This window comes from Pteronotus mesoamericanus, unplaced genomic scaffold (genome assembly GCF_021234165.1).
Source record: "Pteronotus mesoamericanus isolate MK-2021 breed Mesoamerican mustached bat unplaced genomic scaffold, CSHL_Meso_final contig_52, whole genome shotgun sequence".
NCBI classification, from domain to species: Eukaryota; Metazoa; Chordata; class Mammalia; order Chiroptera; family Mormoopidae; genus Pteronotus; species Pteronotus mesoamericanus.
In genome coordinates this window covers 7,044,078-7,056,710 of record NW_026555189.1, presented here as the reverse complement: position 1 = coordinate 7,056,710, position 12,633 = coordinate 7,044,078, and the positions used below count along the sequence as shown (strand labels likewise).

At 40.5% G+C, this 12,633-nt stretch overlaps 1 protein-coding gene across 1 annotated transcript; it reads left to right on the top strand.

Annotated features, from left to right (window-relative positions):
* Positions 1 to 9: 9 nt before the first annotated feature.
* On the top strand, positions 10 to 8,326 carry TERF2IP (TERF2 interacting protein). The gene is made up of 3 exons (XM_054579169.1): positions 10 to 843; positions 5,656 to 5,780; positions 7,114 to 8,326. Exons 1-3 carry the CDS (start codon positions 171 to 173, stop codon positions 7,507 to 7,509), a joined length of 1,194 nt encoding a protein of 397 aa, XP_054435144.1. The 5' UTR covers positions 10 to 170; the 3' UTR covers positions 7,510 to 8,326.
* Positions 8,327 to 12,633: the final 4,307 nt, after the last annotated feature.

The following is a 12,633-nucleotide window of genomic DNA, read 5'->3' as shown; positions in this document are numbered from 1 at the left end:
CTTCCGGGAAGAGGGGGCGGTGCTCGGTGCGCTGCCGCCGCGCAGGGTCGGCGAAGTGTGCCGCCACGCAGGGCGGCGCAGGGGCAGTAGTCGCGGCTTCGGAGCCGCATCTCAGCTCACTCAGGTCTCAGTGCGCCAGACGCTACTTCTCCCGGTTTCTGGCATCAGCTATGGCGGAGGCAATGGATCTGGGCAAAGACCCCAACGGGCCCACTCATTCCTCGACTCTGTTCGTGAGGGAAGATGGCAGCTCCATGTCCTTCTATGTGCGTCCCAGTCCGGCGAAACGCCGGCTCTCCACGCTCATCCTGCACGGCGGCGGCACCTTGTGCCGGGTGCAGGAGCCTGGGGCCGTGCTGCTGGCCCAGCCCGGGGAAGCGGCTGTCGAGGCCTCGGGCGACTTCATCTCCACGCAGTACATTCTAGACTGCGTGGAGCGCAACGAGAGGCTCGAGTTGGAGGCCTATCGGCTGGGCCTGGCCCCGGGAGCCGACCAGGCACCAGAAACGAAGCCCGGGGCTCAGGCTGAGAGCGCTGCCGCCGAGCCAGAGCGGCAGCAGCTCACGGGGCGGATCGCCTTCACGGATGCGGACGACGTGGCCATCTTGACCTATGTAAAGGAAAATGCCCGCTCGACCAGCTCTGTCACGGGCAACGCCTTGTGGAAAGCGATGGAGAAAAGCGCGCTCACTCAGCACTCGTGGCAGTCCCTGAAGGACCGCTACTTAAAGCACCTGCGGGGCCAGGAGCATAAGTACATGTTGGGGGACGCCCCAGTGAGCCCGTCCTCCCAGAAACTCAAGCGGAAAGCTGAGGAAGACCCGGAGGCTGCCGATAGCGGGGGTGAGGCCTGCTGCTGCGACGTGTGGCCCCTCTACCTGCACCTGTGTTGGTGGCGGGTCGTCTCACCCCCTTCCTGTCTGGCGTCCATTTTGGCTTCTTTGGTATCATCCTCGGGCCCCTCCCCTCTGTGACATCGGGGTAAAATCGCACCATTTCCTAACTTCTTCAATTTCCTTTTCCAATAACCAGGATATCGCCGTGGTTTGATATTCAAATGGTACAAAGAGTCCTATAAAATTCTCTCCTATCCACCAGCTAGCTGTCCAGTTTCCTTTCCCAGAGGCAATGTGGATAACCAGCTTCTTGAGTGTGTTTTAAAAGTTATTTCAGAGACTCATCCTACTTTTATCTTAATACGCCTAGTCATCCTCTGTCACCGTACAGAGTTGTTGTTATTACTTTTAGAGAGCGGGAGGGTGAGAAACGTGGAAGGGTCGCCTCTCCCACGCAGCAGGTGGGGGAGAGCGAGCCCAGCAGTCCCGGGGCGTGCCCTGCTTGGGAATCCAGCCTGTGACCCTGTCTGCGCGCACCAACCCACGGAGCCACACGGGCCAGGGCCAAAGTTACATTATTGACTATATTGCCTATGTTAGCGATTTTCAACCCTTGTGGGCGCGCTGGTGTGCCACAAGAATTTTTAAAACAATTTCTGACTAGTCAGGGGCACTGACCTCTTTTTCCCTTTGTGAAATTAAAAAAATGGCAACAGCCAACAGCAATAGCCAACGAGTGTGAATGAATAAAAATTACATCTATTTTTAAAGTTATTATTTGCTATATTTAAAATAGAAATTAAGATATAATTAAAATATATTTAAATTTGTTACATTTAAAGTTGTTTATTATATATAACTTAAAGTTATATATACCTATTATAAAATTATACTATATTTTTACATGGCACATGTAAACTAATTGCTAAACTTAGTAATAGCCACAGCAATAGCCAATGGGTGTGAATGAATCAAAATCATACCTATAATTAATTATATGACAAAATATATGTATATCTATAATTGTAAAATGTAACCTTTTGGTGTGCTGCAGAATTTTAGTAATTAGTTTACATGTGCCATGAGATGAAAAAGGTTGAAAATAGCTGCCCTGTGCTGTACATTACATCCTGGTGACTGACTTTTGAACCTCTTAATTTCTCTCATCTATTTCGCCTGTGCCTCCCGTTCCCCTCCCCTCTGGCAACCACCAATTTTAAAAAATATTTCTCTTATGTTCAGGTAGATTCAGTATAAACCATTTTAAAGGCATGCCAGATCAGTTTATTTTCATGTTTTGGTTTAATTGCACATTCACACAAGTGGGTTCTGGTCAATTGGAAGTTGCTACCTGGTTTCATGGGTGAAGTGAGTTTTTAATGCAGTTGAATCGAATATTGAGATTCAGGTGTGGTTAGTACTCAATACAAAGCTTTTAAGATGCTTCCTTTTACCTAATAATGGCTACTGACATGTCAAATTGACAGACTCCCCCCCTCTTTGTTTTTTTTAAAGAGGCATGCTTCCCGCTGTCCCCCCCCCCCCCGCCCCCCCGCCCCGCCCCTTCCCTGCTTTTCCTTATGTGACTATTCCTTGTAACAGTTGAAGTCTGGGGAGGTAAAGTCTATTTCTCCTGTTCAGTATGCATAGTAGGAATTTTGTTTTTGGTAAAAGTGACATTTCAGATTTATTCATCCAACAGATATTTGAGTGCCAGACACTGTTATCCTGCTGGGATGTAACAATAAGTAAAAGTCCCTGTGGTCATGGAGCTTAACATGCTAGCTGGGAAGTGGTAAGTGCTATAGAGAAAAATCAGGGTAAAGGTTGGGGAGGAGGTCACTTTTTGTAGGGTACTTTTGTAGGGAAGGTTACTATGATAAGCTGGTATTTGAGCAGCAACCAAAGGAAATGAAAGTATGCCAGGTGGTTATCTGAGAAAGTGTTCCAGATAGAGTCAATAAGTGCAAAGGCCCTGAGGTGGAGATCTGTTCTTGGAGCAACAAAGAGATCAGTTTGGCTGCAGTGGAATAAGAATTCCTGGAATTCTCTGAATTCTAGGAGAGAGGACAGGGCTGGGTGTATGGGTGAAGTAGATCCTGTAGGGACTACTGGCAAGCTACTTGTGACTTGGGACAAAATTAGCCTAGATCCACCCAACTCAGAATGGTGTTTTGATGATTAGATATGTAAATGTAAAAATTAAAATCCTAAAGTGACTAAGAATAAATGTAAATTTATTTTTTAATATTAGCTTGGTGATAATCCTGAAACCAAGAAGAGTAAGAAAAAGTTTTCCGTTTGATTACTTAACATTAAAAGCTTCTCCTGACAAAGTCAGAGGGCAAACTGGAAAAATAGTCTCAATACATTGCAACGGAGTTAGTTTCCTTAATGTCCAAACACCAGAAGTTAATAGCTAAAAGAAAAAAAATAGTAGAGAAATGAGCAAAGGAAATGGAACAAGAAGTTTCCAGAAAAGGAAGTAAATGGCCAATAAACAAATACAGAAATGTTGTTATTAAATAAAAGTAAATTAGATCCTGAACAAAGGACCAGATAACCCATGTCTGGACTTCTGACCTGTGGAAACTATTAAATAATAAATGTATTGTTTTTGTCTTTTTGTTTGTCTTTTTAAAAAAATAAAAGGAAATCAGAGCAAGGAAATATCATATTTTATGTATCAAATTGGCAAAAATTAACAAAATGGATAAAGTTAATAAGGTATATGAAAACAAGTACACTCCTACATTAATAGAAGGAAATTGGTACTATTTCTTTGGAGGGCATTTTGAAAACATCTAACGAAGTTTAAATTGTATATTTCCTTAAACATGGCAATATTGCTTCCAGGAATTTATCCTACAGTTATATTCAGTGTACATAGAAAAGAGTACATAGTGAAAAGTGAGTCTCCCTGCTACATACCCTTTCCCCTGGTTCCTCTCTCAGGCGGCCACTGCAACCGTCCTTGTTATGGGTCTTTTTTGTACGTAATAAGGCTAACGCACTAGAATTCAGTTCTGCAGTTTGCTTTTTCTTAACTTAATGCTAGATCTTGAAGTCTTTGTGTCCGTGCATTGCTTTGCCTCATTCTTTCCTTATTGATTGCATTTCATTATGTGATTGAACCATAATTTGTTCATTTATTGTAGAAAATTTGAAACAAAAGTAGTATAATGAACAGCATGTTCCCATTACCCAGCTTCACCTAATTATAGTTGATGGTCAGTTTTTTTTATATCTATTCCTTTCAGTCCCCTCTTTTGGAATTATTTTGAAGCAAATGCCAGATATACCATTTTATCTATTTCAGCAAATATCTCTAAAAGATAAGACTTAAAAAAAAGTTTATATAAAGAAAATTGACTTATTTTTGTTTATAGTTCATACATTTTAAAAATTTATTTTTTATTGTGGTAAAATATACATTACATAAAACTTAACCATTTGGCCAGTTTTAGGTGTTCAGTGGCATTAAGTATATTCATACTGCCAGGCAGCCATCACCACCATCCATTTCCAGAACTTTCTGATTTTCTAAAACTGAAACTGTTCATTAAACACCAGCTTCCCAGTTCTTCCTCCCCCCAGCCCTTGACAAAGAGCATTCTACTTTTTGTCTATGAATTTGATCTCTCTAGGTACCCTATATAAGTGGAATCAAACAACATTTGTCCTTTTGTGTCTGGCTTATTTCACTTAGCATAATGTGTCAGAATTTCACTTTTTTAAGACTGAATAATATTCCACATGTCTATACCACTTTTTGTTTATCTGTTCATTCATTGATGGACAATTGGGTTGTTTCTGTCTCTTGGCTATTGTGAATAATGCTGCTATGAATACAAGTATAGTAGTATTTGTTTGAGATCCTGCTTTCATTTTTGGGGCGGTAAAAATCCAGAAGTGGGATTGCTGATTCATATGGTAATTTTATATTTAATATTTTGGGGAACTGCCATACCATTTTGCATTATGTGTTTTAATACGTGTACAGATTTTATATCCAAAAATCAGGATACAGAACTGTTTCATTACAAAAGACTCCTTCATTCTGCCCCTTAGTAGTCTGTTTTTGTTACATGGAAAAGAGAGCAAACTAAAATTCTTGGAGAACAAAGAATAAAGGTGAATCAAGAGGATGTTTAGCTTTAGGGGGTCTTTGTGTTGATGGTATATGGTAGATTATGGTATATCCCTTCTGCCCAGACCTGTCTTCACTGGCTGGGAGAGCTGCCTTGCCCAAAGTCCTGTCATTTCAGGGTGACTAGTGTCCAGTGGCTGATCTCTATACAGCTGTAAAATCTTGGCTCCCTTGCCCCAGCTGGGTCAACTCTGAAGGACCTTTTTAGCTTCAGTTGAGGCCTTGTTGGTACTCTTTTAGAGCTTAACCTTTATCTGCCCATCCTGCTTCTCTTCAGTGGGGGTTTTCCCAGGCACACTCCCTAATGAATGCCTTACATAGCAACCTTCATCTCGGGATCTGCTTCCCAGAGAACTCAATTTATTCTACAGTTTTAATTATCAAATTCATCAATACAAGGCAAAAATAAATTAAGTTTGAAGAGTATTTTTATTTTACATATCAGAACCTAGAAAAATTATCACTGGATGGTAAAACTTTTCAGAAGCAAGAGTAGAAATTATTGAGCATGCATATGTTATGTTTTTCTTATCTTTTTGATCAAAAACATGCCTTCTAATGGAAAAAAAATACAGGCTCACCTTTGGTCCAGAGCTCACAAAGCATGCGTTATATATTTTTTTGTAATAGAGGCCCATTCTAATCTAGTGCTGTTCTTCTCTGTAATAGAACCACAGAATAAGAGAACTCCAGATTTGCCTGAAGAAGAATTTGTAAAGGAAGAGATCAAGGAGAATGAAGAAGCAGTCAAAAAGATGCTTGTAGAAGCCACCCGGGAATTTGAGGAGGTTGTGGTACGTTAACTAGATTTAACTGATTTTTTTTTTGTACTCCCATTCTTCTTTGAAATTGGTCATCCCATCTACCCTTTTTATACACCACAGGCCTGGAAGGTAAGAGAAGTTTAAGATGGAACAAGAGTGGAAAGTGGGACTGACCTAGGTTCTAGGCATGTAGCTTTTAGTTTTTGGCAGGAGAGATTGAGTGGGTGAGAATTAAAAAGTTGGGGAGAATTACTCTTAAACAGTATAAAGGGTTCCATTTTGAGTACTTTGATCTCAGTATATGTTTTTCAAAGTTAAGAATGGGTTTACCTTTTAAAAATGTTTTTATGCTTTATTAAAAGAATAATTTTACTTTTAACCAAGCAAATTTAGCTTTTTGTGTCTTTAGAGCTTTGTGGGAAATTTTTAGCTTTTCTACATTCAGTCTATCTTCTAATACTCTGTTGGAATCCCCTGTTGAACCACTGTTGTAGAGAAAGGCAGGGGCCGTAAAATAATGGGGAGTAATTGGGGAAAAAAAACAACAAGCCAAATTATATGTGCATATCTTCTCCAAGAAAAAAGATCTTTTGAATTAATTTTTTTTATTAACACAAAGAAAAATGGTTAGGCTTCAGTGTAACCCAGGAAAATGAAGTAATTGGTAAGAGAAGGAATGCGCAGACATTCAGGGATTTTTGCCTTTTGTAATCTGAGTTTTATTATTTGATACTAGATTCATTTTCCATAAATTTCCAGATGCTCTCAACAGCTTTCAAACATGGCCTACATAGGTCTCTTCTCATGTAACATGCTTTGTAATGTGCCTAAATCTAGTATAGCTTGCAGGCCCGAGTACAGCATGTTTTTTGAGTACTTATTATGTGGAGTCATTGGTAGGTACTAGGGATGTAATGATAAGCAAAACATACAGTATCTGTTATTAAGGAGCTTACAATCTGGGAAAGAAGCCATACTTTTAATAGTCTAATACAGACATGTACACATATATATGCATATATGTATTTTTTTTCATATTTAGTGTAGCTTCAAATGTTTTATTGGAATATCATAGTTAATTATACATATACATACACAAATATGTGCATGTGTGCACACACATGCAGTCCACCTGCACACACACTCTTCCTTACCCCATTGCACGCGCATGTGCACGCGCACACACACACACATCCAAGACAAATAAATGTAAGACAGAACATGGCATGTTAGAGGAACTGAAGGAAGTCTAGTGTGATTGGAGTACAAAGGACAAGGAGGTGGTAGTTGGGAGAGACCAGATATTATAAGAGTAAGAGTGTAACTGTGTAATTAGACTGGTTTTATTCATCACTTCCTCTAGGTGGAGGAAAGCCCTGATTTTGAGATACACATAACAATGTGTGATGATGATCCACCTACACCTGAGGAAGACTCAGAAACACAGCCTGACGAGGAAGAAGAAGAAGAAAAAGTTTCTCCACCAGAGGTGGGAGCTGCCATTAAGGTCATCCGGCAGTTAATGGAAAAGTTTAACTTGGATCTGTCTACAGTTACACAGGCCTTCCTAAAAAATAGCGGTGAGCTAGAGGCTACAACCTCTTTTTTAGAGTCTGGTCAGAGGGCTGATGGGTATCCTATTTGGTCCCGACAAGATGACTTAGATTTGCAAAAAGATGATGAGGATACCCGAAATGCATTGGTTAAAAAGTTTGGAGCTCAGAATGTAGCTCGGAGGATTGAATTCCGAAAGAAATAATTCACAAGATAATAAAGAAAAGAGAAAAGATGAGGCAGATGAGGTGGTAAAAAAAATTTTGTGACCATTGAACTTCAGAGATTCTTATATTGGAACTTAGAAACTTGTCTTCTGACCAATGTCGTCATTACTCTGTGAGTCCTAGATTTTGTAGCTACGCAGAGTTGTATAGGGGGATAAAAATAAAAGATATTTGGATATATTTAGATCTGTCCCTGGCAGTATCAGTGTGTTTCTGAAAGGAAAATATAAACCAGAGAGAGGTTGGTCTACATAGTAATCTTTTTTTGGAATGGAACCTCTACTATACTGGTGACAGGAACTAGTGACCAAGTCAGAGGAGATTTAGAAGACAGGTCTTTTCAGGAAGTATGAATAAAGAGCCTCCTATCCTTTGGCTGAAACTCCTCTAGATTGTGATAGATTCTAAATCAAGAATCTAGAATTATGGAAAGATTTCATTGCCAGCCCTTGAACGTGGACCATCCCATACCCTTGTATCCCCTAGGGAGCTCTAGTTTCTAAACTGCTTTGAAAACCCTACGTTTCCTTTGCTAACAATATTTGGGGACCCTGCTCCTTGGCTGTTCTTTCGAGTCCTAACAGTCAAGTACCTAGCTTGTGCTGCTTTAATTACCACCCAGTTTTGTTTAAAATACACACAAAATCCTACAGAGTCTCAAGAACAGTCTCACTTGGATATTAGTAATATGTTTTTATTTATTGAGGATAGTTTTGTGCTAAGGCTGTGTTAGATTAAAAAATTAGTTGGTTGACTGACTCCTCTTTGTTGTGTTGCTTTTGTTATTGAAAATAAATGGAACTTTGTATTTGAGTCTCCAACAAGTGTTTAATTGTATTCACAAAAACTTTAAACACCATAAAGGAACTGACATTTTTGCCTATTATTAATTAGATGAATAATCAATAAAGCACTTCCATTTTGGAACTAATAGGCCATTAGAAAGATGCGAATTCTTCTGGATGGAGCTAATTCTTCTGGAAGGACTATGAAAGATGGCAAAACACAGTAAATTGCTGAGAGCCAAAGGGAGAGAAGCCAGTCAGGAACAATCAGGAACCATGAGGTGTGTAACAGGAGGTGTCAGTGTGCTACTCGTAGGCAGTCACCATTCCAGTACATACCACCAACAGAAGTCCTGCAAGCACCTGCTTGAGGCTTTCTCTCTCCTTGAAGTGCTGTGGATTGGCTGGCTTTCAGCTAGTGGTACATGGGAATTTAAGGATGTATACTCTGCTTCCTTGCTGACCAGGAAAATGACACAACTGAAGACGTATTTGAAAATTACCCCATGCATGAGTTGGATAATGGTTTTCATGCCATCTTTCAAAGGTCCCCAGTAGACATAAACATAGTTCTTCGCAGTGGTAATTGGTTTATGAATTCATTCTGCATAGGCCTCCTTCTCTTGTCTCACATCCCCCCTCCCTACTAGTGCATCCTTGAAGCATGCAAGTTCTGTCTTTAGAGTCTGCTTCTGTGGCTTCTCAGCCTAAATCAAAGTGCTTAACTTTTCCATGTTTCTTAGTATGTTGGACGGTAAACGATTCCCAGTAGTAACTAGCTCGTTACAGTGGTAATTCTTAAATGGGAATGCTTGGGTGGTGGGCATTTGATGTCATCTAGAATATCTATACCATAATAAAGATACCACAGCATACTGACTTTACAGGACTAGAAATTACAGTTTTGTCAAAGGCGAAAAAGGGTCTGGTTTATTTATTACAACCATACTCCCAAGAGGTGTTTAAACCAAGCACACACCAACTTTTAGTGCTCGGAATAAACTACTAACTTTCAAAATACCTGGTTTTATAATTTCTCTGGTCATTTCATTTCTTGGACTGGGAGATATATGTGGGGAAATAATTATGAGAATTATTTTTGGCAGCACAGATAATAAGCAAGGAAACAGTTGGATCTAAATGGTTAATGGCATTGAGCTATGGCTGCATTGACTCCCAAAGATAAGCTGTTCAAGTCCTGAAGTTGGGATACCTCTCCCTTGAGTTGGGTTCTTTTTTTGACTTCATGAACCAGAGCTCACTTTTCTGCTTGTGCCTTGGGAGACATCATTTCTTACTTATTGGGCCTTGCTTACTGTTCTCCCCCACCACCCCACCAGCTGACCCCATACTTCAGCTTTTGAAATTTTCTAGGCCTTAAATAACTTGTACAACTTCATTAGTGAAGTATTACACTAATGCTTCATTAGTGTAAGAAGCATTTCCTTTTCATCTCCCTTTTCCCTGCAGCAGTGGGTTTTGCTCCTGGTCATTTTCCTCTTTTTTCTATTCCTTTTAAGGAGAGCAATTGAGTTGTAAAAGTTTAAGGTGCAGACCTGGCCAGTAGCTCACTTGGTTTGAGCATTGTCCCAATATGCCAAGGCTGCAGGTTGATTCCCAGTCAGGGAGTGTACAAGAATCAACCAACAAATGCATAAATGATTAGAATAACAAACTGATGTTTCTCCCCACCCCCCACTCTCTCTCTAACATCAATAAATAAAATAAAAAAAAAAGTTTAAGTTGCTGTTGAATTGTTGTTATTCTCGTTTTTGATCTAATGCTATTTGCTGGATACATGCCCACCTGCCTATGTGAGTAAGATGTATTTAGTTGCATGTAACAGAAAACAAGTCAAAGGACTTGAAACCATAAGGGGATTTATATCTTGTGTTTATAACAAGAAGTCCTCGGGTAGGGTGTCTTTGGGGTTCTGTTTTTCTCCTTTGCCATTTTTAGCTTATCTTGTGGGCTGCTCCCCTTGTGGTTGAAAGGTGGCTACTACAATTCCAACAGCAAAACAGGATTTCCTCCAGGTGTTTTCTTGGTGGGCAACCTTTCCCAGAAGCCCCTCCCAGATTTCTCATTGGCCAGAATTATGGCACATGTCCCTTCCTAACTCTTCCTGAATGAAATTGATTTGGCAGAGATAGATCAAGGCCTATCCTCCTTGGGCTGATTGTGTAACCTTTCCTGGGAAGGTGGCCTGAAAGGGGAGGGTGGATAGCCAAACAAAAGTCAGGGAGTTAGGGTTTTTATTTTGCTTCCTAAGCATACACAATTACAGCAAATACGATTTATGCTTTTCCATCAATAATCATCACCTTGAAACCTACTCTGCTTAACTTCCTGGTCTCTTCCTCTTAGGGTTTACAGCTTCCACTATAGTTGTGTCTGTCAATAAGGAGAGCTTTCCCTAGTTCTTTTGATTTTTCTACCTGCAGCTTTCAGTTTTAATAATTTACTAGCGCTGGGATCTTTCTGGGGAATGTATCAGGTGTTGTCTGAGCTCATCACTTGCCACCTGGGTCTGCCTCAGGCATGAGGTCATATATTTGTGTGCAAATATTTGAAGAGCTCACCTGGGCTCTGCAGAGAACCTTGCTGATGATTATTCTGTCTGATGGTTTATGTATTTAATTGATAGCTATTGTCCACAGTGCAGAATTAAGTAAATCAAATTATCTTCTAACATTTTAAGCCAGGCAGTGGAGTCTCTGGCTGGGTAGCCCAGTTAAGCAGTGTCCCGATACCTTGCTGTTGGGGCCAAACACCAAGGTTGCGGGTTTGATCTCCAGTCAGGGCATGTACAAGAAGCAACCAATGAATGCATAAATAAGTGGAAAAACAAATAGATACTTTCCTCTCTCTCAAATCAATAGGTAAAAATAAGTAAAACGGGCAGTGAAAACTTTTTGAAAATAGTGTCTTATACCTTTTAAAGTAGTTAAAAAAGGAAGCGATTAGATTGGGGTGGCTTTGGTACCATCGTAAACAAATTAAAACTTAAGCCAAAGCCAATGCACTTGAACCTAAGAAAATGAAATTGAAAAAGAGGAAATTTGGATACACCGACATACAGGGGATGTATACACACAGGAAACGCCATTTAAGGACACAAGGAGAAAATGGTCATCAGCATAGCAAAGAGAGGCTTCAGAAGAAACCACACCTGTAGACACTTTGAGCTTGGAATTCCATTCTTGAGAAGTGTGAGAAAATAAGTTTTTGTTGTTTAAGCTGCTCAACTGTGCATGATACCAAATCAACACTGTCAAATAATTATATCAGATCTTTTTTTCTTTTTTGGTAGATTAGTGCCACTTGCCACTATATGTGTCTGTGTGCATACATATGCATGTGAGTTTTATTTCCTAGGTGATAATGAAAGTACAGTTAATACTAGGAAAAATAACTTGGGCTGAATGTAATTTGATGACAGAAATCGATACTGCAATATTCTGACACTTGTGCTTTAAAGTATAAACATCTAGAGATACTCTTGCACATAATGCACTAGTAAGGATGTCTACATGTATATATTGAACTCATTCCATACCATCACGTGGGAAGTAAATGAACAAAAGAATGCAAACTGATAAAATGAACAAAGAAGAAATACTTTTCAAAGATACTTTTATTGTATCAGAATAAACCCAAATATGCCTTCATACACCAAAATCTATTTTTAGAAGTTAGTATTTCAAAAGAAGGGGAAAGAGTGAGGACTTCCAGTCAGGGTGGAGATGTAGGTAAACATGGCTCACCTCCCCTCACAACCACATCAAAATTACAACTAAACTACAGAATCACCATCACTCAGAACCATCAGAAATTGAGTTTAATGGAAGTTTGACAACTACAGAATCAAAGAAACCACATCCATCACACCAGTAGGAGGGGCAGAGATGTGGGGACATGAAACAGGCAGGTCCCACACCCATGTCTGGTGGATAAAAATTCAGGAGGGATTTTTCAGGTGTGAGGAGTCCTAGCCCCACACCAGGCCCCCCCAGCCCAGGGTTCCAATGCCAGGAAGATAAGTCTCCATAACTCCTGGATGGAAAATCCAGCAGGGATTGAGTTGGTGGAAGAAGCTTCTGGAGTCTCAAGCAGTTCTTAAAGGACCCACACGGAGACACTCAGACTCACGCCCTCTGAGCTCCAGCACAGGGGTAGCAGCTTGAAAGGCACCAATACCATATGGGGAGAAGCTGGAGTATCTGACATTGAGGTGAGAGCCAGGGCATAGCTTTGCCCAGACAGAAAGGCAGATGGGGCCATTGTACTTTTCCTGAGGCGCCCCCGCCCCCGCCC

Excerpts from the sequence above, each read along its gene's own strand:
- TERF2IP (XM_054579169.1), top strand. The coding sequence starts at position 171 with ATGGCGGAGGCAATGGATCTGGGCAAAGACCCCAACGGGCCCACTCAT. Across the intron at positions 844-5,655 it reads GGAGGCTGCCGATAGCGGGG|AACCACAGAATAAGAGAACT; the intron begins GTGAGGCCTGCT and ends TCTCTGTAATAG. Across the intron at positions 5,781-7,113 it reads GGGAATTTGAGGAGGTTGTG|GTGGAGGAAAGCCCTGATTT; the intron begins GTACGTTAACTA and ends CACTTCCTCTAG.